Genomic DNA, 27,416 nt, shown 5'->3' with positions numbered 1-27,416 from the left:
TGAGTGCACTTGGCCGATGGTTCGGCATTTGACATAGAGGGTGCAAGAGACGCTTGTTTGTCTTTTCTCAGTGGTGTGTCATACACGCTATGACATGTGCGCTTATGTTCCTCAGCTGAGACAGAGCTTGATCTCAGTGAGACAGTTGGAAGCTTTTGGTTGTCAGGTACTGATTACAGAGCAGTCTTTGTTTTGTTGCTGGCATGCTTTGAGTGAGAGATGAGACGTGTCTCTTTCACAGGTGAGCTCCACCGTGCTCACGAGACAGAGCATTTAGCTGTGTAGGACGTGCCAGTAGACTCTGTCGAGACAAAGATAGAGTGGCAGTGCTCTAGTAAGACACAGCAGGTGTTGTCAGACTTTGTGCAAGCAAAGGTAGAGCAAGTATGCTCCCTAGAGACACAAATAGAGCTAACGGATATGAAGTTCTTTGATATGCTCATGTTAGAGGTTGATGAGTTGGTAACAGGAGGCAGAGTTTTACCTATGGGTGATACGGACGTAGGTTTCCAAGTGTTGGTGTTGACACATCCATATGTGATGGGTAGTCTTGATGATGCAATGATTGCAGATAGCACAAGGGAGGCGAGTACAACCAGTTTTGCACAGATTTTGTCAGCATTTGGGTGTCTCATGCTCAACTTGTTACTGTCGAGGCCGGATCCTACAGCTGCAGTGGAAGCATTTGCAGTAGGGATTGTCAGGTGTACGGTGGCTGACACTAGCATGACGCTTCGTGGAGCTTTGCAGACCATATAGAGTTTTCTGTGGGATTTACATGCAGGCTCTAGTGTGGGTACGCAAACTAGCCTACCACTAGAGCCGATATGACTGCATGTAGATTGGCAGAGTGAGCCAGTGGGCATAGGTTGAGAGAGTATCTCACCTAGTTTCTTGTACATACTAGTAGTTTAGCTCACTTATCGGCACATCGCCTTTAAGTGGGAGATTGTTGGGGTAAAGGCGCTCCGCCTTTTGCCCGCCCAGACGTCCAGTGTCCGGTCGCTCGTCCACTGTGAATACACACTTCCTTATTCTTTCTATAGATAACAATAAAGAGCACCTCACTCATACATTGAGTTACTTCCTAGAGGTTGCTCCACCCACATCCTGTGTTCTCTCTCTTTCTCTCTCCTTCTCACTCTCCGCACGTGCACCACATTCATGCACTCACATGGGTGTCACTACTAAAGATTGGTAGTGATCTACTACTAACCACTTCTTTTTACAAGTGGTCTCAATGCTTACATGTGGCTTAACATCCCGTTGGGCATGCGTGTGTGGCTCAGCATGGCACTAAAGTTGACGGCACTGCATATGTGGTTGTTTTGTTCCACTATTTGCCTGCGAGTGGTTGTCAGGGTTGGCCTTTTCGGCCCCTGTCATGTGATGCATCTGGCCGAGTGAGTGAGAGATAAAGGGGGTTGATTACTCATACCCCAAACCCCCACTAAAGCAAGAGGTGGGAGATGTGGGGCGGCTACATGCGTTGAAAACAACTGGCTGAATGCTTGTTGAGTTTGAAAAGAAAAAAAATAGATTAAAAATGGATGCCACTATTTTGATATCGGCTGTTGGTAGCTGTTGCCCTGCATGATTCTCACGACCGCTAGCTATGATGGCATGGAATGGCAATTGGTAGCGATGATCAACTGGTCTAATGTACTTATCGTCGCATGACGACAACAATGATGCACACAGGGAGGAGCTGGTTGGGGCGCTTTGGTTATTGCATGTTGCCAATTCTGCTGCCAAGAGCAGTAGATTTAGTTAATTACAACATATATTTTTATTTATTTATTTCACATTTGAATTGTTGAACCCTTGTCAAGGTTGGTTCTCGCTATGACTCAAAGACGAAGTTCGCTAAAGAGTTTCCAAACTAATTGTTCATCAAATCAGTTTCTAGAGCCTCCTCGAGCCCTTGAGCTCAAAGCTCATGGAAGATCGGATCTTCAAGATCTCTTTGGATATTTCTCCCATCGCAAAAAGGCCTTTTTCTTCAATCTTGGGAATAATTGAAGGGACCCTCGGGATTTTTCCAATAGTGCTGAAACTTCTTTGTTTCTTCTTCATAACTGGGACAAACTTCTTCAAGCTCGAACATACCTCTGAGGTTTTTCTTGGTCTTAATCTCTCATCACTTTCACACATTAGTGACCACAAGACCTCTTATTTAACCGCTTCTAAGTTGAATCCTTCACTAACACAAGATCTTTCTTCTCTAGACAATATTCCCCTTGAATTTCATGCATAGCTCGATATACATGATTAGGATGATTCTCGTTGGATAACATAATGCACGATTTGGAAAACCAAACAATCTAATCGGATAAATCATACAAATGAATCTTATATACAAATGTGAATATGAAGAAGGAAATTTAAGGAGGAACATGACTTAGCTTTGATTTCTCTAGGAAAACCTTTCCATATCCATGGTGGTTTCAAACCCAAGAGTGTAGCCCTAGCTCTGGTACCACTGCTACAAATGAGAGTGCGGTGTCCCTACAAAACACCCAAAATAACATGTTGCAATCGATGAAAAGCACAAATCTGCATACATGGCACATCCCATAGCGCATATACAACGCCGTATGCGAACAGAGAGAAACATAGAGTGTGAGAGAGAGAAAGAAAGCTTGCAGGCGCACCTCCTAGAGCGGAGTGCTACGCCGGATGGCAGTAAGAGAAGTGAGGGAGGAGAAGAATGACACAGACGCTGGGTAAAATCTCCCCCCGTGCAAGAGTCAGCATTTTGCTCTTGCACATTTACTTATAGATATTTGAATGCTCAAAAATGAATACACATTGTCCGCCCAGACCTAAAGTGACTATAGCTCACAAAGAGATCTTTAATAATACAGCGATAATGAATCGGCTATCCTTTGCACATTCCATAGAGCAACTATGCATTTTCCACCTGTCAGCTGCAATTAATAACAAAATATTAATTCCATTACACTATGTATGTCATGCCAAGGGCAAACCCAGGCGAGTAGGACTCGGCCGGCTGCTAAATGCGGACATGGAGATTCTATTCATAGCGGCCAAGGGCTATATAATGGGGGGTTGGGCAGAGAATCTAAGTATGCAGCTCTTGGGTTCTTACACTCATATCAGAGCTTGGCTAAGTTTAGAAGGGCGTGGTCTTCCCCTACATGTTCATGCAAGAGTTGAGGAAGCCGAAGGGGGACAAAGCCGAGAGCAAGGCGCGTGCAGGCCCGCTAGTGTCGGGAAGGGAGGACGAGTCAAGTAGGGCGGATTTGCGTGTTGTGGGCATCATTGAATTCACCCAGGGAAGCCAGTAAGAATTCCTCACTAAAGACGGGTCAATCAATTACACTACAGGGCGTGGCAACCTCCTCTGCCTCTGGCTCGTCGCCTGCAGAAGTCGCCATAGATGTCTTCGTTTTTTGTGCTTCTCACATAAGTGGCCGCCCACAGTTTAGGGGGTGGCCACTCCTCAAAAAACCCTAAGAGGGTATGCACACCCTCGCCATGGCTTTGGCAGATAGCGTATGATGCACCCGAGCAAATTTGCTGGCCAACACAAATTCTGAGCAGAGCAAATGGCCAATACCAAAAGAGCAGGCTAATTTCAGGGGATTTTGCAAGCTTTTGTGATTTTGTATCCACGGACTTTCGAAGGAGGACTTTGTCATCAGTCAAGGCCGTTTTGCTACATAAGACCGCAAGCATGCAAGGCCAACATAATTGTGCCATATAGAAAATTAGGTTGAAGGAAGCTTGAAAGCACGGGTTATGTGGCCAACATGGTAAGTCGATTCATGTGATGAGGGATGTTCACTTGTCAACCTGAAGATTATATGTACTCAAGCACGGCTCAAGATTCAATAGGGCAAATCCGCCAGGATCCAAAATGCTTGGTCTGCATGCTCATGCATCATGCAAGAGATTGATAGTCAGGCACGTCGAGTCACGTGAGTAACAAGGTATAGATTTTTATTTTGTTTGGAAAATCTTTCAACACATGTTGCATAGTTCAATCCTGGACCAGCAGCAGCAGAGAATGTACTTTCGCACTCCACGCACAAGCATGGCTTGTGACAATTACCATAAGGATTAAAATTTTGTCGCATACATTGCTGGCAAACGGTCAATGATTCGTGGCAAACCTGTATCAAGTACGGCTTGAGTACAAAAAATCTCGACAGCACATGCTTGTCGGAGGTTAAATGGTGATGCAAAAGCAACATGAACTGGATCTTGTGAAGATCGGCAAGGCCTGTACCTCGACTTGATGAAAGGTGCAATTTTTTTTGGCATGGCCGACTCTTTGTAGGACAGACAGAGCTCTCTTTCTCATGTCTTGGCACGCCGATAGTGGCACACATGCTCGGCATGGCCGACTAGTTGTCACCACTTCTATAAATCGGCAATTACAATGATGAGATATTCGACATGGTCGTTTGGCTGAAAATGTTTAACAAGGTCAATTTTCTTTTGCCAAGATATCTGTAGGTCGGTAGCCGCATTTTTTGACTACAAGAACACAGTTTTTATGTGAAGCAAGGCTTCAATTTATGCATATTGCATTGAAACTTCCCACATTTGGCATATGCTATGCGCATACGGCCTTGGGAGGGATTTGGCACTATGCTTGCAGGATTTTTCATCACTTGTCCGACTGGCATACTTCATACATCAGGGTGTATATGATGCATGCGACAACTCTCTCTCATTGCGAGAGTATTTGCTATGAGCCGCATTTGCGCGAGGTTTTTCTTCGAACTTTCAAGATAGCTGGTTATTACAAGACGACCATGTTAAATAATTTTAAGTTCTGCTTGTTTTCCCATTTGCTTTGGACAATATTGTCTATTTTGCAAAGCAAAGTGCTTTAATAGTTTCATGTGAATCAAGGCTTCTAACGCGTGCCACGATACTACCCATTGACTTGATCTCACGGGCATTGGCACAACACTTTGGGAAATTGACAAAGATTGGGATATCACCTCACAGAATCCCTACGAGTATAGATTGTGCAAGGCACTTACGATTTGGCAGGGTAAGTGCCTTGCAGGGTAAGACCCAACTATTTGCATTCCCTAGGTGATTGTTCTCTAGCTTGAAAAGATTTACCTAGGCGAGTACTCATCGATGTTAATGTCCAAGCAAGAGTATTGCCATTACATATGTTTTTGGGTATTTTGTAAGCACTACATGTTTTTAGTGCACAAACTGAGTTCAGTTTTTGTTGCACTTACACTCGCATAAGCTGATCTATAGCACGGCGTATAGATGCAGCAAGAATTTCCAACAGCATGGCTGTCCACACACACTAGGAATCCCACCCTGCGTGTAACTTTTGTTTTCTCTATGGCACTAGGCGTGTCTATAGAAACACAATTTTGAGGGGAAAGACATTCTCCATCTGCCAAGGGGCAGTAAATACGTGTTGGTGGTAAATTTGGGATACCTTCACGCTTTTGTATTCGTGGGGAAAGAATTTATTCATCTACCAAGGGGTAGCACATAAGTTCTTTCTAGCATCTAACCAAGGGGTTTGGATTGCCAAGGCAACACTCAGGGTTACAACTTCAATTTATTTATCTCTAATTTTAATGATTACCAGGTCAAAGAAATTTTGATATGGTACGCTTATAGGTTGAGGGATGTACTTGACCTCCAGGTAAGTATCAAGTAATTTCCACCTCATTGTAAGTATATGCTTTTTGGGTTTATTTTCCTTTCCAATTAAGTTTGGTTAAGTTCTAAAAAAGGGATGTTTGAGCTAGAAGGCTTTCATCCAACTTGCTCTTTAGCCACGTGACAAGGTCATGTAAGCGCATAGCATTTTGAGAAAATAGTGTCATTTTCTCTCTTCCATGTTCATCAAGATACAGTGATGGGTTTGACTCTTGTTGAAACAGTTACAGACCTGCATGATACAGTTATGTTTGGCACATGTTGTCACATGGGATACAACATGGTCTAGGAACTCAAGGAGTTTGGTTTAGCTAGTGTGGAGCAATGATAATGAGGGTCCCTCTCACTCACGTCGCGGAGTGTTTGCAGTTACCTCTACACACAAGTACAAGCTCGCACTTGATGGATGTCACTTTTCCTGACATCCTTACTTGAGACATGTTTCACATGTGGCGAATATGAGTCTCTGGGACTGACACTGGTGCCTAATTCCTAATGATATGTTGCGATGAAGTCCCTACGTGCTGGTCGCACCCATTTATTAGACCATTTGGAGCACACCGTATCAGGAACAATTCCAGTGGCTAGAAATTTGTCGGGTACTAAGTACAGACTTGTTGTGATTACAAGTGCTGTGAAACCACCTTAACAGAGGGTCATTTCTACATATAGCCAAGTATGCTACGTTCATGAGAATGTCTCATGGTTGGTACCTAGGTGTGACTGAGCTTTCACATTCTGTTATGGTCCAACTTATGTTGCAAGGCTTTCAGGTACGTCCTATGGAAAATCTCGTCATGGGATTGAGGTTCGGATCTGTTTGTGTTAAATGCATGCACACTAGGTGTTATGGGCCCCAGTGTTTAACACAGATTTATTCAAAGCAGCATGCAAATTCATGAACTTTATTCTTTCTGCATCCTTTTGCACTGCCAGTGCAATCTCTCTTGTAGATTTAGTATGATTTTACACCCTGCCATACAAGGTAATGGCTCAGCATGGGTGTCTGTGGTTGGTTGGTCTAAACTCTATGAGCTTACTCCACTCCAACCCACTTTCAACCTAGTTGGTTGTCTTCATTCCATATCGAGTATATGGCTGGATACTCAATGGTTGAGTGATAGTTTATTATCAGCCGTTGAAGACTGTCTGTAAGTGGTTGGGCGAAAGTACCTCACTCTTAATGCTGCTATTCATTCCGCGTTGGATGGGCAGCTTATACGTATTCTTTGCTAAAGGATCTGCTAAGCGCATACGTTAGCACAAAGCATTTTGAATGGGAAATTCTCTCCCTATTATAGAATTTGCTTAGATAAAGTTTTCAACTTTGAACACCTGTTATGGTGGGGCTGGATACAGCTTCAATAGTTTCATAAGTCAAGGACTTAGTAGGTGTGTTGACAAAGTAGGTTGTCATGTAACCTTCATTAAAGGTGAACATGTAGTTCTATGTGCTCCAAAATGTTCAGAAGTCTGACATGCGGACACTCTGTATCTTATCCATTAGTAAATATGAGCTTTTCAAGAAACTCACGCGAGTTAGAAAACTGGCTCACAATTTCATGGATTCTGCGCACTCTTGCATTTATCCGGTATTTCATGTAAGCCGTTTTCGTAAATGCTTGCATGGGGACGACAATGTCATTGACCAATAGATTTTGGTTAGTTTTGTTGAACCTCCTACCCAACCGCATGAACCTGCGCTAACCTTAAACTATCATGATTTACGCGTCATCATGTAGGTTGACACATTTTGGTAAAGTGGAAAGATTGACCTGAAGAATGTCCCACTTGAGAAAACACTAGTGTTCTTCAACAAAAGTAACCCACTTCCGTTTTTGAGGACAAAAACACTTCTCCAAGGGGGGAGTAATGTCATGCCAAGGGCAAACCCAGGCGAGTAGGACTCGGGCCAAGGACCGCGGGCCAAGGGCCGACTGCTAAATGCAGATAGGGAGATTCTATTCATAGCAGCCAAGGGCTATATAATGGGGGTTTGGGTGGAGAATCTAAGTATGCAGCTTCTGGGTTCTTACAATGTAGGCATCTTACCAGTTGCCTTGCTTTCATTGCAAGTTGCATCCCTTGGACGTCTTGAAGAGTCGAAGCTTTCAAACCCTGTCAAAGCTGCCCAATTTACCAATTCTAGCCGTTATAGCTCTAGTCGTTATAGAATTGTCCCTTCTGCACGGCCATTGAATGCAACCTTACGGGACTTCATAACCCTCCCATGATCCTTTGCTTTAGCCGAGACCAACCTCATTCCCATGCCCTAAATCCCGTAGTGTCCATCCTCCTTCATGTGTCGGCTCCTAGACTTGCATGGTGCATATCGAGCTGAAATTCAACTTAAAGCTTGAATTTGTTGTATTTTGCGCAATTTTGTGACACCTGGTGCCACCATTTCCTTGATTGCATGCCCTTTCCATCACTGCGGATGGTATGTGTCCTCTTGCGACTTGCATGGGGGGTGAGAAGGGGGCCCTTATGGTGACCCTTGGTCACTTTAGGGTGCCCAAAATATACCTCCCACGTAATGGAAATGGCCTATGAACTTTGAGAATAGCGGAATTAAGAGAACTTTTTTGTGAAACTACTTTGAGAGCATAGAGGGTGAACTTAATTGATGATAGAAACATAAAACATAGTTCTTAATTAACTTGGCATGAACAATACTTTTGCAAGAGAGAGAGTAAGAGAACTTGACAATAGTTGAGGACCGGATTTATGTGGAGTCGGTCCCCCCTCCAATAGGCATTTGTATTATAGATTCTCCCATCCCATTAAGAGAGACTTGGTACAATACAATCTTTGTGTTCCTTGTTACATAGATGATGCAATGAAGATGGAAAGCTTCATGTATCATGAGCATAACATAAAGTTTGTAAAAAGCATTAACTATCCCAAGCCTCGGGCCCAAGGCCTGAAACACCTTCGAAGGTGGAGAGAGCTAGCGGGGAATGAGGGTAGGGAAGAGGAAGAAGAAACATTCCATAGGAGAAAGAAGTAGTTCCTCACTTATCATCACTCTTCTTGCTAGCATACATAATAGCATAATAATGAAGATGGAGAAGATGGCAAGCTTAATCATATTGAAGCATGGCTCTTGGTTGGATTTCAATTCCATAGCCAAGAGTGTTGGTGTAGGCTCTCAACTTCTCTACTAACTTGGTGAAGGAAATGGAGCTCTTGCACTTTGCACTTCACACAATGAGACAGTGTGTGTGAGTGTGTGTGGGAGAGTATACCCCCCAAGCAACCCCCCCTTCTTGCTCTGGTCGACCCCCCCTTGTAGCTCATGCTTGAAGCTCATTGGTCCCCTACAGGCGTAGCCAACCACATGCAAGAGGCATATCAAACAACAAGGGTAGTCTTGGGACAAGTGTCCCCCTTTCCCCTTTGAGAGAGAGGACTTGATAAATGAAAAATCAATTAAGTAAATCAACAAATTATCATTGGATCCCTTGAGAGCTATCCAATAGGATTCAGACACACCTTGAGGGTAACCTCGCTAGGGGTTTGACATGTGTCCTACTTGCCTCTTGAGCAAGGGGTACCCTTTGGGGGAGAGAGAGGTCAAGCAACCACCCTCCCTACCTGCATGGCTCACCCCCTCCTTGTAGGGATTTGTGTTGACTTTTGTGATACATCAAGCCCCTCAACCTTGGGCCCAGCTCTCACCACAAGCTCGATCCTTAAGCCCCTCAAAGCTTGGGTTGGGTTCCCACCTCAAGTACAACCCTAGCATCTCAAGCATGACAAGCACCTCAAGCATCTCAGTCATCAAGCATGTCAAGCACCTCAAGCATCTTAGTCATCAAGCATGTCAAGCAACTCAAGCATCTCAGTCATCAAGCACAACAAGCACCTCAAGCTTGGGTCGGGTTCCCACCTCAAGCACAGTCCTAGCTTACCTAAGGTCAAAGGACTTTTACACTAACCTTTGGAGGTCTTCAATGAAGCTAACCCTAAGGTCTTTAAGCTCCATTTTCTAGCCTTGCTCTTTGACAGGTCATCTCTCATTTGGACCCCTTTACCATTGGCCCCATGTCGAGATAGACCCGTAATCACATGTTCATATTCTAACCCTTGTTCCCGTCTATTCTCCCACATTAAATGATCATTTTAATATGAGAAAATCATTTGGGTTGGTTAAATATTAGATTTTATGACATCCCCGTATGAAAATCAGAAAAAAAAACATGGTGCAGCGCGCACGAGAGAGAAGAAGAGGCAACGCCTCATGCGATGCTCGATAGTCTGCACGATTGAAATGAAATTTCACCAGTTTGGCCACGCAAATCCATCAAGCTACTTTGCGGCCAATTCAAAGATGTTCGCACCGGCCTCCTTGCCCCCCCACAAAGCGGCCGTTCTTGGTTGCCTTCTCGGTCCCGATGAAATCCTCCATAACTGCGGGTTGTAAGAGAGAGAGAGAGAGAGAGAGAGAGAGAGAGAGAGAGAGAGAGAGAGAGAGAGAGAGAGAGAGAGAGAGAGAGAGAGAGAGAGAGAGAGAGAGAGAGAGAGAGAGAGCTTCTTTGGCTACAAGGAGCTTGCATGCCTCATGCCAAGCTCATGCAAGGCTTTCCCCCTCTTCCATAGCTTCTCCGTGCCCTGAGCTCTGATACCGATGGAAGACAACAAGGACTCAATCATGCAACTCTCCACCCAACCTCACCATAAATAGGCTCCTAGCCCGCTAAATATGGCACCCCTTGATCGAATGTGAGTATGGCCCTTGGGGTGTCATGCTTTTGTTGTTTCTAGTGTATGTGATGAAGAGGAACCTCTTTCTTTTGATGAAGCATAGAATTCATAAAATTGGATGGCCCCAACGCAAACAAAATATGATGCACCTATAGAAAATGAAACCTGGACTTTATGTGATTTGCCTCTTGGAAAAAAGGCCATTGGTACAAAGTGGCTTTGTAAAGTTAAAACGTAAGCCGGATGGCGAGATTGATCGCTACAAGGCGAGATTTGTTGCAAAAGGTTATGCACAATAGAAAGGCCTTAACTATTAAGAGACTTTTGCTCCCACTTGTCCTATGAATGCTTTTTGATTTATATGTGCATTGGCAACCTATTTTGGATGGAATTCACATCAACTAAACATTGTTGTTGCTTTCTTGAATAGTAACATATTTAAGGAAATCTATGTAACGCAGCCTCGCGATTTTGTCAAAAAAGGACAAGAAAAGAAAGTCTACAAATGCAAGAAATCTTTTTATGGGTTGAATTAATCTCCTCGTGCTTGGTATGTGAAAACTGACACTTATTTGGTTAAATAAGGCTTTCTTAACAATCCAATTGAAAGCACTTTGTGTGTCAAACATGTGTAAAGAATGAGGATGCAAGAGAGCTACACAAGACAAGCACAAAGCACACAGAGATGGAAAGCTTCTTCTTCTTCTTCACAGAAAAGAGAGTACAAAATGACTAAGTGCTAAAGCTGAAAAGTAGCACATATGTACATGCGGTCACTAAGTGTGAATTCGCTAGAAGCGTACTAAGCTGGCACTATAAGTGTAGTCCAACTGTAGAATCACTGGCAGAGATCCTCCGTGTCGGTCACCTAACGCGCCAGTGAGTAAATGCCGTAAGCGGCCAAGACCCGTAGTGGATGCCAGCTCAAGGTGTAGAGCTCGACATCTCAACACTCCCCCTCGAGCTCTGCATGTCGCAGAGTCCAAGCATACTCCGGAAACGTCGAAGCTTCTCAGCTCCGAGGGCCTTGGTAAAGATATCCGCTATCTGCTCCTCTGTGCTGACGTAGACCAAGTCGATGTCGCCCGCCAACACTCGTTCTCGAACGTAGTGGTAATGGACCTCTATGTGTTTGGTCCTGGCATGGAACACTGGGTTCCTAGCCAACTGCATGCTGCTGAGGTTGTCACAATGGAAAATCTTCTGGTCCACCTGCACTCCCAAGTCCTCAAGTAATGTGCGTAGCCAAGCTACCTCGCACGCCGCAACTTCTGCACCTCTGTACTCGGCCTCTGTGCTCGATAAAGCAACCGTAGGCTGCTTTTTGCTGCTCCAAGTAACAACAACACTCCCAAAAGAGAACATGAAGCCACTCGTAGATCTCCTATCAACAATGCTACCTGCCCAATCTGCATCTGTATACCCATACAATGCTAATGGTGCATGTGCTGCATAGAACAATGCGTAGTCAAGAGTACCTTGCACATACCTAAGTGTGCGTCGTACTCCATCCAAATGTGGCTTCCTCGGAAGCTGCATGAACTGACTCTCCAAGCCTACTGTGTAGCTCAAGTCTGGCCTCGTGATAGTCAAGTAGATTAGACTACCCACAATCTTCCTGTACATGTTGACATCCTCAACAACATCACCCTTCTCTGCACTCAGCTTTGCATTCACATCCAAGGGAATAGAAATTGGCTTACAATCAGCCATACCATACTTTGACAACATGTCCAAAGCATACTGTCTCTGTGATAGCCATACACCCTTTGGAGTCCTGATCACCTCAATGCCAAGAAAGTAGCGCAACTCGCCTAAATCTTTCATTTCAAACTCCTGTTTGAGAAGACCCTTCACATGGTCAATATCCATAGCATTGTCACCAACAATAATAAGGTCATCTACATATATGGTAATAACCACAATCCCCACATCACTCTCACGTACATAGAGTGAATGATCAGCATGAGCTCTCCTAAAACCAATACTTACAAGATACTTGGAAATCCTGTCATACCATGCTCTAGAGCCCTGCTTCAAACCATACAAAGCTTTGAGAAGTCTACATACATAATCTGGGTAACCTAGATCGACATAACCAGGTGGCTGATCCATATACACTTCCTCTTGCAACTCACCATTCAAGAAGGCATTCTTTACATCCATTTGATGCATAATCCATCCTCTAGATGCAGCCACTGCTATGACAGCTCTCACAGTCGTCATCTTTTCCACTGGAGCAAAGGTCTCCTCATAGTCTATGCCATATGTCTGTGCATAACCCTTTGCGACCAGCCTTGCCTTGTGACGCTCAATGTTACCATCAGCCTTATGCTTGGTTTTATACACCCATTTACAGCCAATAGCTTTCTTGCCACTTGGCAATGGCACCAACTCCCATGTGTCGTTTGCTTCCAATGCAGCCATCTCTTCATTCATTGCATCATCCCAATGCACGTTTCCAACTGCATCCTCAAAACATGTGGGCTCCACATCCTGTATCACCTTAGCCATGTAGGCTTGGTGATGCGCTAGATACCCATCATAAGTCAATTTCTGAACTGGATTTCTGACTCTATTAGATCTGCGCGGTCCTGGGTCACTCCTTTGCCCTCTAGCATCTTCTTGTATTTTCCTTACACCGGGTGTCCTGACAGCCGGAATTCCAAATTCCTCATCAAGACTTTGTTCAGAACCATCTGAATCCATGTCTACATGTGAAAAACCTGATGATGCATCAGCCATATAGGGAGGTTCATCAACCTTTTCCTTTCCTTTTTGTGATACATTCCCTGTACCTGTTGGTGGAGTAACCTGCGTACGTAGTCTACCATTCCATGGTTTCTCAACAGAGCCACGAGAAGAGGACTCTTGTGGTCCACTCAAAACCTGTGACTGTGGCCTCACATTTTGTGCAACCACATCATCTTTTACATCAACCCCAATAGTGCCATGTGCATTACTGTACCACCTGCTCATCTCATCAAAGACTACATCTCTGCTCACTCGTAATTCTCGTGTAGTAGGATTGTAGCACCTGTACCCCTTTTGTTCAAGGGAATATCCCACAAGAATACATTTCTCTGCTTTAGGATCCAGTTTCCTACGCAACTCATCTGGTACATGCACGTAAGCTATGCAGCCAAACACTTTCAAGTGTGCCAAATTAGGCTTTCTACCTGTAAACTTTTCCTCAGGCGTTACATCATGCACCGCAGTTGTAGGCGTCCTGTTCATAATGTACACAGCTGTATTTACAGCTTCAGCCGAGAAATGATGAGGCATGTTCTTCTCATTCATCAATGCACGTGCAACCTCTGCAATGTGCCTGTTTTTCCTTTCTGCGACCCCATTCTGCTGTGGAGTATATCTGCATGTAAACTGCCTGCGTATACCATGCATTCGCAGAAAATCTGAAAAATCATTGGAGAAGTACTCTCCCCCTCCATCTGACCTCAATGTCTTGATTTGCATATCTGTCTCCTTCTCAATCATGACTTTGAAGTCCTGAAAGTGACCAAACACTTCACTTTTGTTACGCATGAAGTAGACCCATACTTTCCTTGTATGGTCATCAATGAAAGAGACATAATACCTGCAACCATGTATACTTGCAGTATCCATTGGACCCCAAACATCTGTGTGCACCACCTCAAGTGGCTTTTTACATACATTGCGCTCATGTGGAAATGAGCCCTTTGACTGTTTTTCAAACTGGCATGCTGCACACACTTTATGCATTCCATCCACCTTGAATTTGGGCAAACCTTTTACAATCTATTTTGATTGCATGCTGCGCAATCTCTGCTCATTGACATGGCCAATGCGTTTGTGCCAAATGTCAACATCAGCCACAACACCTGTGCCCTGTGCAAATAATGCACCTTTTACCTCAGGCATGTCTACATTCAGCGTAAACATTCTGCCCACACATTTGCCCTCTGTGATCAGCTTACAGCCATTCTGGAAATCTTCTACATAACAGCCATTCGGATTGAAACGATTCTGCAAACCCTACTCAACCATTTGTCCAACAGAAACAAGATTCTTTGTAATGTTTGGGACATGAAGTACATCTGCTAAGTACTTTGATTTCCCACTCTTCGTATTTAGAGGTATGTCCCCTACATGAGCAATGGGGTGAGCTGTGTCATCTCCTGTCTGCACATAGCCTGACACATCTGGTTTGCGCATATCTCTAAACCACTCTCCACGAGACGTCATGTGATTAGAGGCACCTGAATCCACATACCAAACATCATCTTGGGTGGAATTCTCTGCAGTCATTGTATTCATTACATGCTGCATAACAAACATGCGCTCGTTTTTGCTGTTATCTGCATCTCTGCTAGTAGACGCATAGTTTCCATGTTCTCTCTTTCCACTTGCTTTTCCCTTTGGACAGTCACGTGACATGTGACCTCTTTCACCACAAGTCCAACATTCTCTGCTATCTCGAGTATGTTGCTTCCTGCTTGATCCTGCACCACGACCTCTTTGACTCCCCCTGCCTTGAGACTGGTTTCCCCTGCCACCTGTATTGTTTTGATTTGATTGACCTTCCAGAAATTGGCCCCTGCAACCCCTTGGGCCTCAACCACGACCTCTACCTCTACCTCTGTTGGAGTTAGAATAGAAGGCCTGTTCAGAATTATTTCTGCCATGAAAAGAAGATGTGTCAAGGTTCTTCTCCTCAAGAATAAGCATAGAAATCAAATCTTGGAACACGGGGATGTCGTCTCTTGTATTCATGGAAGACCTGAAATGTACATACTCATCTCCTAGACCATCCAAGCATACACGAACAATGTCATTGTCTTCCACTGAGACTTTAATAGATCCAAGAGCCTCAATGATACTCTTGATCTTCAAAGCATAATCATTGATGGAGAGGTTGTTCCTCTTAACCTCATTTAGCTCCGACTTTAGTTGAAGCTTCCTGGCCTTGGTGTTCACCTCGAACACTCTGCCTAAGTTTTTCCATGCAATGGCGGGGGTTTCAGCATCCTGTAGATAGCCCATCATGCCATCTGTGATGCTCATAGAAAGCCAATACATCACTTTGCTCTGGCCTTGTTGCCAGTCCCTCAAAGCTTTCCTTTGTTCTGCTGTAGCATTTGCTTCGGGAATCTCTGGTTCCTTTTCATTGTTTCCTTCTACATAATCCCAATAACCTTTTCCTTTTAGGAAATTTGTTATTCTGAACTTCCATGTAGGGTAGTTATTTTTCTCAAGCTTCTCAGTAACAATCTGACTGAAACCGTCAGACATCTTGAAGCACTAAGACAAAATAGATGCAATCTGCAAAAACCTGCAAATCTGCTGAACCTGCTATCGTGGTACTTGTAACGCTTCCTACACTCAACGAGTGTCCACAATCAAGCGTACATAAAACCACTGTACTTGTACAGTAAATCTCTGTATACTGCACTTTGGAGACCTGTTCAGAAACTTGTGCGAAAAATCCCTAAAAAAAATTTCGTTGCGTGAGGCGCCTTCGGCATCTGGTTGTGGATTGCGAACGAAGGGATTGTGATGCTCTTGCTCTCTTAGCCTCTCTTGCCTGCACCAGGCTCTGATACCATGTAAAGAATGAGGATGCAAGAGAGCTACACAAGACAAGCACAAAGCACACTCTTCTTCTTCTTCACAGAAAAGAGAGTACAAAATGACTAAGTGCTAAAGCTGAAAAGTAGCACATATGTACATGCGGTCACTAAGTGTGAACTCGCTAGAAGCGTACTAGGCTGGCACTATAAGTGTAGTCCAACTGTAGAATCACTGGCAGAGATCCTCTGTGTCGGTCACCTAACGCGCCAGTGAGTAAATGCCGTAAGCGGCCAAGACCCGTAGTGGATGCCAGCTCAAGGTGTAGAGCTCGACATCTCAACAACATGAAGGTGATGTATATCTCATCATCATTTTGTATGTAGACGATTTTTTTATTATGGGTTTGAATGAGACACACATTGCTCAATTCAAAGGCTGAATTGAATAGTACTTTCAAGATTAAAGACTTGGGACTTTTGCATCATTACTTAGGCATACAATTTAAGCGGTATGATAGAGGTATTGCCTTGTGTCAAGCAAAATACATAGAAACTATGTAAGTATGGACTTGGCTGCAAACATGTGCACGATTAATTATGCTTCACGTGACCACTTTCCACAGCCAGTGAGCACGCTTGGGGTGCTTAAAGACCTAACACTTCGTTTTGAGATGGCTTTTGATAAGAGGAGGGTCGGGCCTACACTTCAGCCAGCCACATAGCTAGTTCCTCAAGAGTGGAGCACAGATAAAGAGTTATGTTGGGATCTTATTTGCAGTCTGACATTGTGGTTCATCTGGTGAGAGCGTTGCTTCAGCATATTCGATGCTCAAAGACTATCTGATATTTGGCTGGAGTTGGTCCATACCCTTAGGGGCCAGCTCTGACCGCAAGCGGGAGAACCGTAGGGCCATTCTTCACCATGAAAAAAGGCGCACCTAGATGGTAGCACCATCCACCAGTGTCCTCCCCCCATTTCCCGATTTAGCCTTCATTGTATATATCTTGTCTTTTCATTGAGAGTCTCCCCAGATGTTGATGTAGCCCTCTCTTAGAGGGGCAGTTTGTAGCCTAGTGGGCAGTTTTTCTTAACTAATGGAAGGATCTTTTTCTTGGGGGGGGGGGGGGGGGAAATAATATGCCAAAATCGTAAAGACTTGCATAGTTATACAATGACAAATAGCTGGTGCACGGGTTAACTATGGTTCGCGTGACCACTTCCTAGTCATAAGGTTTGACTAATAATGAACACAATAATCGTGGAACAATTTTTCAACCGTTCCGACAAGTGAGCAGAAGCAATGGAGGTAGTGAGGAGATGCAAGAGAGGATACGCACAATGCAGGCCAGGTCAAGAAGATGAAGATGGAGGGGAGGAGGTAGAAGCAGAAACAACAGAAGAAGAAGAAACAGGAGGAGGAGTATCCACGAGAGCTAATACTAAGCAGCAGGAGAGAGAAAACACCTCCTTAGAGCAATTTCTTGGTTGCTCTGAGATCCCTCCATGGTGGGATCAGATCTCTTTCCGGGGAGTTTTCGTGAGTGCCTTCCTTGGCGCCCTCTTCTGTGTTGTCGTGCACAAGCTCAGCTTGACCACGGGAATTGTTCCCTCCCTTAACGTCTCTGCTGGACTCCTTAGCTTCTTCTGTGTACGCACGTGGATTGCCTTGATCGAGCAACTAGGCGCACCATGCAAGCCATTTTCTAGACAGGAGAACACGGTCATCCAGACTTGCATTGTGGCCTGCTATGGGGTAGCTTATAGTGGTAAGTTCTCTCTTTTACTGTGAACTGTTTTGCATGTACACAACAATTGCACATGATGCTCGTACGCAAGGCAGTCTCTTTCATGTGCGAGCAAACTTTTACTCGTAATATGTTATCTTCTGTGAACACCTATTGTATAGGTAAAGCTTGAGTGGTCTCCCAGTTGGGTTGAAGGACTGTCTATAAAATCCTTTTTCTTCTTGATGGGGAAAAGAGTATGTTCTATATGGATGCCACTACACATCCCCATTCAGCCTTAGGTGGCTGAATTCAGCCTTGTAGATGGAAAAGAGTATGTTTATTATATGTTGAATCTAGCACATGAGATTTTGTCATTTGTCTATGGCCGGATCTTTTAGCGCAAGCTTTTAACATTTGCATCAAGGAATGGATTAGCGACCTTATATTTGAATGCACACTATTTTGAACCTCTATCGACATCTTTGATGTAGAGGGGCGTGCTGATATGATTGCTATACAATTCCTCGTGCTCTATTTTTCGCCTACAAGATGATTTGCACTATTCAAGGTCCACATTTGGAATGTAGGGAGTTGCAAGGCTAGTTGATACCTAATTGAGAAAACTAGGCAGTAAAGAAAAAGTAGCAGGACTTGGTTTTCTGGGTATAACTTTGTATCATATATATTACATTGTATTTAGTAGAAAGTGGCTTGAGAGTACAATGTGTGTACACTGCACAAGTAATCACCAGGGGTTTGCGATCCCATGTGTGCATTTTCATTCTTTGCAATCTGTTTTTCCCAGCAGTGTGTCACAGGTTGCTATATGACCGATTTCAAGCAGGCAAATACGTCTAAGTTGAGGAGTCCAAACTGTTGAATACATGCTGATGCAACTTTGTTTTTGTATGCTTACCCTATTATTAGCTGCATGGCCACTGGACTACCAGAACATCAGCTCTCGAGTCTTTGCACAGTATTATTTGAAGTGTTCCCTTCTCATATCAGTCTTTGGGGCACCATAGACTTGTATGTTGCATCTCTCTTTTGTTGTGTTAGTACGTAAGAAACAGAGCAGAGGAGGAGAGTACTTCTCCAATGAGTTAAGCAGGTTTTTAAGGAAGCATGGGATTCGGAAGCAGGATTTTATGCAGGTTCTGAGTAAAAACACATAGAAGACATATATATGTGTACATGGTACTGGAGTTCAGAAAAAGAAGATAGAAGATTGGAATAGCTAAGCTATGTTCTATGACAGACTGATCGCAATCATACCATCTTCCGTAAAGAGGGTACAAGAATATCGTAGCTGGTCTTGTCACATGACTAGTATCTATGCATAGAATTGCATGCATTGTGTTTGGAGTAAGATAGCTCAATCAAGATATTGAGGATTGCATGCAGTGATATTTAAGGCAAAAATCTTAGCTTACAACCAAGGGTTTCTTGTCTGACCTACAAAAACAAGTTAGGTCAACTTTCCACTGGCCAAAATCAGAAATATGAGCTATTTTCTACCCTCTAGAAACAGAGTTTTTAGGGACTGTGGTTGTGAAATAAGCTCCTTTGTGAAGCCTTCTTGCCCTTTGTAAGGCTGAGCAAGAATTGAATTTTTGTGCCATATGCATTTCAAGAGTTTCTTTAAGCAATGGGATGAAGACCAGGATTGGCAGCACAATTTATGCACAGTGCACACAAGTAAAGATATAAGTAGGATGTGTACATGTAAATACTTGCAAGGCTGCACAGAGCACACATCGATGAGGCAGTCCTGCTTATGTTCCTATAGTAGAGCACTTGGAGGGGGGGCACTACAGACTGCTCCTGAACCTTGAGAATGATGGGCTAGGCTACCTAACCTGCCACTGCAGTGATATGCTTGTAAAAAAGGCTTTCTTGGTGGTTTAGCATGTTTAAATTGTCGTAGAGACACCCATTATCAACCTCCTGTGTCCCAGCACCGTCCTAAGCAGTTCCCCCTTCTTTCAAGCTCCTCGTGTAGACAAGGTTATACTCTGAGCCTATCCCTTTTTCCCTTTCCAACCTGTACTGGACGTGTTCCATCATCTATGGTACTGTAGAAAGAATACTCTTAGTAATGCATGAAGTGTGCATATGGTTTTGTGTTTGCTAAACACTATCATGCCCCCATAGCAGTGATATGCTTGTAAAAAAGGCTTTCTTGGTGGTTTAGCACGTTTAAATTGTCGTAGAGACACCCATTATCAACCTCCTGTGTCCCAGCACCGTCCTAAGCGGTTCCCCCTTCTTTCAAGCTCCTCGTGTAGACAAGGTTATACTCTGAGCCTATCCCTTTTTCCCTTTCCAACCTGTACTGGACGTGTTCCATCATCTATGGTACTGTAGAAAGAATACTCTTAGTAATGCATGAAGTGTGCATATGGTTTTGTGTTTGCTAAACACTATCATGCCCCAACAGCAGCGCAACGAAGGACCATTGATTTATCTATTTTGTTGTGCAATTCATTTTCACACATGAACTTTCTTGTATATGATAGAACTGGCTCTTTTTACAGGTGGATTTAGCACATATCTCTTGGCGATGGATCAAAGGACAAGTGATATTGTCAGTACAGGTGGTTTGATTAGAACGGACTCATCCATGGATGTGAAAAACCCTGGCTTAGGTTGGATGATTGCTTTTATGTTTGCTGCAGGCTTCCTTGGCCTTGTGGCCGTTGTTCCTCTTCGCAAGGTAATGTCCAGTTGGTGTCATGATTCAATTGTTTGTGGCTTTTTTTAATTTTCATCTATTTGTGATAATATTTTCTCTTTTGTTTCTGAAGATCTTGATCATTGACTACAAGCTGACTTATCCAAGTGGTACAGCAACTGCAGTTCTCATTAACAGCTTTTTTACGCCTCATGGTTATACCAAGGCTCAGTAAGTGAGTGAGTGACCAAGTTGGTTTTTCCCCTTGATAGGTGAAGTTATGATGATGTTACTTTCTTAGATTTACATGTAGATGCATACCTACACATATTTCATGTATGTATCTATAGATTCACACTTTGAGGAGATAGATAGGAAGATATGTATGTACCTACACACAAACATATATTTATTTGAGGTGCATATGGTTTCGACTCAACACTAGCTACTACCTTTGCCCACGCTTAAGCCCATAGGCAAACAAAGACAGGTTCTCCCCCTCCCTCCCTCTGTCTTTGTGTCAATCTTGATATAGAGCCGGATTTTCTCCACAGCATAAAAAGGCATGAACTATGTATCAGCATGGCTGATAGTGCCATCTCTATCTCTATATGGTAGGGTGGGTACAACAAGCATACTTTGAAGTTTGAAGTTTGTATATGCCTAAGAGGTGCAAGATTAAAAACATAGGCCCTACTGTTGAACCCACGTGATAGGCATTTTTTGTTTATAATGACCCCCAGAGCTTGAGGTGGTCAGGTGCTCTTCTACTTAGCATCATAAAGTCCCGAGATACTCCATGTAATCTCACTCGGAACACCCAAATCATACAATCCATGCATCAATCTTGCTCTAGGTATTGTATCAAAAACTTTGCAAAAATCAAAGTTACCCGGAACAGGATCAGGAACGGGAGGGTCGGTTACGGGACAGGAATGGGGGGAGAAAGGAAGGCTGGAATGGGAACAGGACCAGAACGGTCGACTAAAGAATCTACCCTCAAATCTGCTCCTAAACAACTCCAAAACTGCCCTCAAACAGCCCCAAATGTGCCCCCAAATGGCTATTTTTGCCCCTTCCATTGTTCTAGATGCCGTTCCACTCTGTTCCGGACCACAGTTCCGGTTACACCCCATTCTGGAATGGCGTTCTGTTCCCGACTACATTCTAGGAGCCGAACACGTCCGGAACGTCATTTCGGAACGTTTAGGCTGCATTTTGCTTGTTCCCTGTTACACTGGCAGAAATCCACAAAGGAGCAATAGATATGCCCCATGTGTTCGACCCTCCTCAATGACGACTCGAAGTGAAAGTATATGATCAAGTGTAGAGAATCCTTTCTTGAATCGAGCTTGTCTGCGTGCTTGAACACCCTCTCTCTCTCTGCCCAACAACTTAGTTCATGCTCTATCACAAAAGCATAAAGCTTGGCCAATGGGTGGCCCATCATGCTTGTATGATAGGTACTAGGGAGCACAGGATGTTCGGCCTTCAATATAGGCATGATAGTGTTAGTGTGTGCCATCAGTGGTGCCAATGTATGCTGAGCGTGACAAAAATGCTCAGCAACTAGACCATCGTGATCTTGTGTTTGTTTGTGTGTAGTCTATCAAGTGCATCGCGAGACATTGGTGATAATGGTAGGGGAGGATGAGCTGGCATTGTATAGATACTAGTCGCATATCGTGTTCATGTATCCTCTTAAGTTATGGGTGTGGGTGGTCGCTGCTCCGGAAAGAGTCTCCATCATAGTTACAAGGGATGGCCATTTTCAGGCTTCCATTCCCCGTTCCCATTCAAACTTCCCGTTCCAAATCCCCATTTCGTGTCTTAGACATGAGTATCAGTAATAGGGAATGGCAATTCATACCCGTTCTACGTTGCGGTATTCCATTCCTTGTAACTATGGTGGATCCTCTCCATACCTGACTCAAGAATAGCTCGTACAACTCCTCAAGCCGAGCTAGATAGGCTCTCTTCTTTCGCCTCACAAAAGCATCGAAAGGTAATCTGTGCGTGTCTGTGTGTGTTGTCCCAGAGAGAGAGAGAGAGAGAGAGAGAGAGAGAGAGAGAGAGAGAGAGAGAGAGATGAAATGGTATATTAACGTCTTCAAGAGGCCAAAGTGACCTATGAGACCAAAAAGTACGATCTGAATCTGATACAATGTCTTGAGTACAGAAAGTACAAAGAACTGATTAATTAAAACTGAAACGAAATAGGTGGGGGGGGGAGGGGGGGTGGGTTTGTGATGGGGTGAGGGCCGATATAATGGGTTAGCTGATACAAAACTAAAACAAAGATGGATACAGATAACTAGTGATACAAATGAGATACAAATCATTAGAGGTAGGCGGGTCCAAGCTCAGATGAGATCCCTCATCGGTCGCTGCCGAATCTCATTAATATCCTCTGTGGTCAATACTCTGACTGGTCGTCTCGCATGTTGAGCTAGGATGATTTGAATCCTCTGTTGCCACCTGCGTCTATGATGTGAGGCCCCCCGTGGTCGTGGGCGCCTGGATCTACCTAGCTCAATGGCTCGGATCAATCAGCGTACCTCTAGTGTGGATGGGATCTGAGATTTGCTCTGAGGACTGCTCCTCTGGCTGTTCCCTAGCTGGTGTAAAGAAGTCTGTGATCTGTCGCTGAGACTGGCTCTCCCGTGATGTCCTCAGCAAGCTCTCTCTATGTCTGCGCAGCTCTAGTAGAAACAATCCAAGACATCTCTGATCCTCGTAACTCATGACTCTAGAAAATGGTCCAAAACCCTCTCTGAACAGACAATAGAAGCGGTCTCGTATCTCATAGTACACCGAACAGTGTAATGTGTAGTGCAGCTCTGGCTCTAGGCGACATAGATGACATATCCTAGCCTCTGCTGGTACCCCACGAAATCGGCCAGTCTCAATCTGAAGCTGATGTGAGGATGTGCGTATCTGCCCAATAGCACACCGTATCCCGTGAGATAGGTGTGTATCCATTATGCAGGCCTAGTCACAAAACCGTCCTCACGTGAGTTGGAGAAGATGCTCTCTATAGAAAGCCATCTTCGTGCCCAACTCATGTGCCGGCTGTATCTATGTGCTCCTAGTATCTAGCTGAATCAGATCCTGACGTATGAGTCTGGTGATCTCTGTCCGTGTGAGAGATAGGGAGGGTGCATTCAAGGAGTACTGGAACGGAAGCAATCTATCCATGCTGGAGCCATGTGACTGAAACCATGATGTCATCTGCCCATACCAACATGTTGTGTCACCTTGCAGTGCTAGCTGTCGGGATGACTCCAAGGCTAGCCGAGCGTATCTGTCTCTGGGGAGGTCCCATACACTATGTATAAAGGATATTGATCTAGTCAATACCTCGACCACGAGTGGTGGGGGGCCTAGCTCGGCTCGGATATATCTCATGTGGTACTGAGGCCTTAGCCCGAATCATCCGAGAAATCATAGAGACCAGAGGCCTCTCGAGTCTCCATACATCTCCATCCATCCGTGCTGCCAGATCTGCCATGATGGTCTACTGAAGGTCCCCATATCTCTGAGAGAGAGAGAGAGAGAGAGAGAGAGGTCTTATCAGGCATTATTCTTGCAGGAAACAGATTCGTTCTCTCCTAAAGTGGTTCTCTCTGAGTTTCCTGTTCAGTTTCTTCAAGTGGAATTTTAGTGGACCTCAAGGGCAGTGTGGCTTTGATAATTTTCCAAGTTTTGGATTCAAAGCGTATGACAGCAAGTAAAATCTCTTCAACAATTCAACTGCTTGTAAGGAAATGAATAGCCAACCCACTCTAATTTTGTGTTGTGCTTCAGTTTCTGCTTGAGATACTATGTGAATGAAGCTCAAGTATTGTGTGGTGTGTGTGCATACGTTGTATGAACTCCGACCTTCCCAGGCAATATTTGGTTTACTGGCAGGTTCTTTTTTGACTTCAACTTAACCTATGTGGGAGCTGGCATGATCTGTCCACATAATGTGAACTTCTCTTTACTATTTGGGGGAGTTTTTTCTTGGGGCATCCTGTGGCCTTTTATCAGCAGCCGGGCAGGAGACTGGTATCCAGCTGATGCAACTGGCTCTAATTTGCAAGGCCTTTATGGTTACAAGGTATAATTTTGTCCATCATTATATCTTTTGTTAATTGATAGACCCCTTTCTTTTTGGATTCACTGTCGACCTTGGCATCGATCTTACTCAGGTTTTCATTGCCATTTCCCTTATCCTTGGTGATGGTCTTTACAACTTTGTTAATGCCACTTATGCGATGTTGCCTGCCCTGTACAAGAAGAGCTCGAGAAGATACTCCAATTTGCCTATAGCAAATAATGACACAGGTGATATTCCATTGCTATGATTGAATGCTACATGAGTAATTTCTTGCATACAATGCAGAAGCTTTTGATTAATTAATGTGATTTGATATTAGCATTCTTTGTTCAGGTGGCGATGAAAGTTCTTATGATGAGCAACTGAGAATAGACTTTTTCCTCAAAGATAGTTTGTCCTTAAAAATGGCAGGGTTATGCTATATTGGGTTAGCGCTGATCTCTGTGGGATTAGTCCTGAATATCTTCAAAGAAATGAAATGGTATTATGTCCTTGTGAGCTATTGCATTTCTCCAATCCTCGGTTTCTGCAACGCATATGGTTGCGGCATGACGAATTGGAGCCCTATTTCCAGTTATGGGAAGGTTTTCCTCTTCACATTTTCATATTGGGCTGGAAGCCAAGGGGGCGTTATTGTTGGCTTAGTGTCGTGTGGGCTTGTGATGGTCATTGTCTCGTCTGCTGCCGATTTGATGCAAGACTTCAAGACAGGATACCTGACACTGACTTCTCCCAAGTCAATGTTAGCTAGCCAGGTCCTAGGAACAGTTATTGGTTGCTTTGTTGCGCCCACGACATTTTGGATATTTTGGAAAGCTTTTCCAATTGGAAAAGAAGATGGAGATTATCCAGCTCCTTATGCAGTCATCTTTCGAGAGATGGCTTTGCTCGGAGTGCGGGGCTTCTCTTCTTTACCTCAGCATTGCCTTCTCTTTTCATCTTTATTCTTTGTGTTGGCCATCATTATCAATATCGTCCGAGACTCTGTACCTCCGAGGGTTGCCCGATTCATTCCCATTCCGATGGCCATGGCATTGCCATTCTTTATTGGATCATACTTTGCCGTAGACATGTGCATAGGTAGTATCATAGTGATTGTGTGGGGAAAATTGAACTCTGTGAAGGCAGATTTATGCGTTCCTTCTATGGCGTCTGGCTTAATGTGTGGGGATGGTGTCTGGACATTGTTTTCAGCCATATTGGCCTTGGCAAAAACACAAGCTCCCATATGTATGTACTTCATTGCCAGTGAAACGTTTGCCAATTTAACATTACCAAGCTATTAGCTTAGTGTGTATGCAAATGCTGAACCAACCCATATTTGTCCATCCACTTCATTTTTGGTCTACTGAAATGGAGTTTAGACATTCAAGCAAGCTTCATTTGAAATTTCTGTACAGCCAGAAATTGAGCAAGCTATGAGTCTAATGAGGTCCATTATGTGTATGCGCACACCAGTGTACTTTCCAGACAGTCTTAGTGTTTGGCATTCTTTGTATTGTAACATGGCATTGTTTCGATACAGCCCATTGGAACAATAATTAACATGGACATAAAAGCTGGTTTTGTGAGGTCTCTCAGGATTTATGATGGATGAAAGTGGGAGAGCAAAGGAATCTGAGTTTCTATGGTGCAGCTGCAAAATGAAAATATGCCCTTCCTTTCTTGGTACTTAGGACACTTGAGCATTACATTGTTACCCTCAAAGACAAGCCTGGCTTTATTTGTCTCCTAATTTATATATAGCTTTGATGCTCGAGAAATATGGGGCATTTCTATTGTTTATGTGAAACATATGATTGTGGGCAGAAAACAAATAATATCTCATCCATAATTTTTGCAATTAGCTGCAGATCTTTTGAGGTTAGAGCCTTTGTAATTGTTCTCTGTTTGATTTGTAAAGGTTTACCACACCTAATACCTTAGTCCTTCACCTCTTGAGGTTTCTACCTTGTTTAAAGATTTTTGAGAGAGATTTGATTTTTTTCAGAGATTGTAGAAATCTAATTCTTTGAGAAATAATTGGTCATAGAGAACAAATAAGAGCACCAGGTTGACTAATACAATACTGTATTTTTGGATTTGATGTTGCCGTGGCAGTAGCGGTGAAGTGAAGCAGAGATTGTTTCCGAGCTTTAAGACATAATATTCTAATGTTTTTCCTCTTGTTTGCTCTCTCATCTTACAAAGAAGCAGCTGCGATCTAGAGGTGGCATGTTTCCATGCATCACCACAATGTTTGATATGATAATCTAGAAAATTACTAGATCCACAAAGACCATAATTAACAAGGTAATAATGAGCACCATGTGCTTAAACAACAATGTTAGAATTTTATGTCCCTATGCGAGAGGTAGTCGAACAACAAGATTTGACACGATAAATGCTCGTATAAAGATTTAGGTTCCATATTTATGTTTGGTTCCATATGCACAATAGAACATCATCAGCATCACCATGTGTTTATATAGCTGCAACTTGGAGGAGAAGGATCACATGGCAAACCGCAACCCACTACCATGAATGGATGCTCAACACAGCAACCTCTCTCTCTCTTTAAGGTCCCTTGGGATAATTTCCTATGATGTTAAAACTCTCTTTTTCTTCTTCTCTCCCTCTCCTTGCTCGCCCAGAAAAACTAGTTTGCCTTGATTGATGCATTGTGGAAATGGTGTGAATTAAAGAAAACGAGCATTGTTGTACCTTTCACCTTATATCGTCTCTTATTTTGGAGGTTTTGTAGCATCTCCTCAAAGCTTTTACCAAAAGCTCCATGACCTCGCAAGACAAATGAAATTTGGCATTAACGGATGTGCGGAGGAGAAAATTTGCAAATAGTAAATTTTAAAGATGAAAGAAAATGCATTTCGTGCATTGGGATGCTTGTGGCATCAGAAAAAAGAAAACCATACATATGTATGGTGTGGAGTTGGCACCGTTTTCCACATTTATAATAATACCGTTGGAAATGTGCCCTTCCCCC

At 43.7% G+C, this 27,416-nt stretch overlaps 1 protein-coding gene across 2 annotated transcripts; it reads left to right on the top strand.

Moving 5' to 3' along the window:
- The first annotated feature begins 17,181 nt into the window (after positions 1–17,181).
- Positions 17,182–26,366, top strand: LOC147427829 (putative metal-nicotianamine transporter YSL6). Of its 2 annotated transcripts, XM_086496455.1 has the most exons (8): positions 17,182–17,696; positions 20,195–20,254; positions 20,336–20,373; positions 20,465–20,562; positions 23,924–24,061; positions 24,244–24,433; positions 24,525–24,660; positions 24,767–26,366. In XM_086496455.1, exons 1-8 carry the CDS (start codon positions 17,231–17,233, stop codon positions 25,717–25,719), a joined length of 2,079 nt encoding a protein of 692 aa, XP_086352581.1. In that variant the 5' UTR covers positions 17,182–17,230; the 3' UTR covers positions 25,720–26,366. The 2 variants fall into 2 exon arrangements, with proteins under 2 accessions (XP_086352581.1, XP_086352580.1); XM_086496454.1 differs by having other exon boundaries at positions 17,184–17,696; positions 20,195–20,373.
- The last annotated feature ends 1,050 nt before the right edge of the window (positions 26,367–27,416 follow it).

This window comes from Adiantum capillus-veneris, chromosome 23 (assembly GCF_014529385.1).
Source record: "Adiantum capillus-veneris isolate H3 chromosome 23, ASM1452938v2, whole genome shotgun sequence".
In the NCBI taxonomy this organism is placed as follows: domain Eukaryota; kingdom Viridiplantae; phylum Streptophyta; class Polypodiopsida; order Polypodiales; family Pteridaceae; genus Adiantum; species Adiantum capillus-veneris.
Note: the sequence above shows the minus strand (reverse complement) of the source record. Positions and strands in the feature narration are given on the sequence as shown.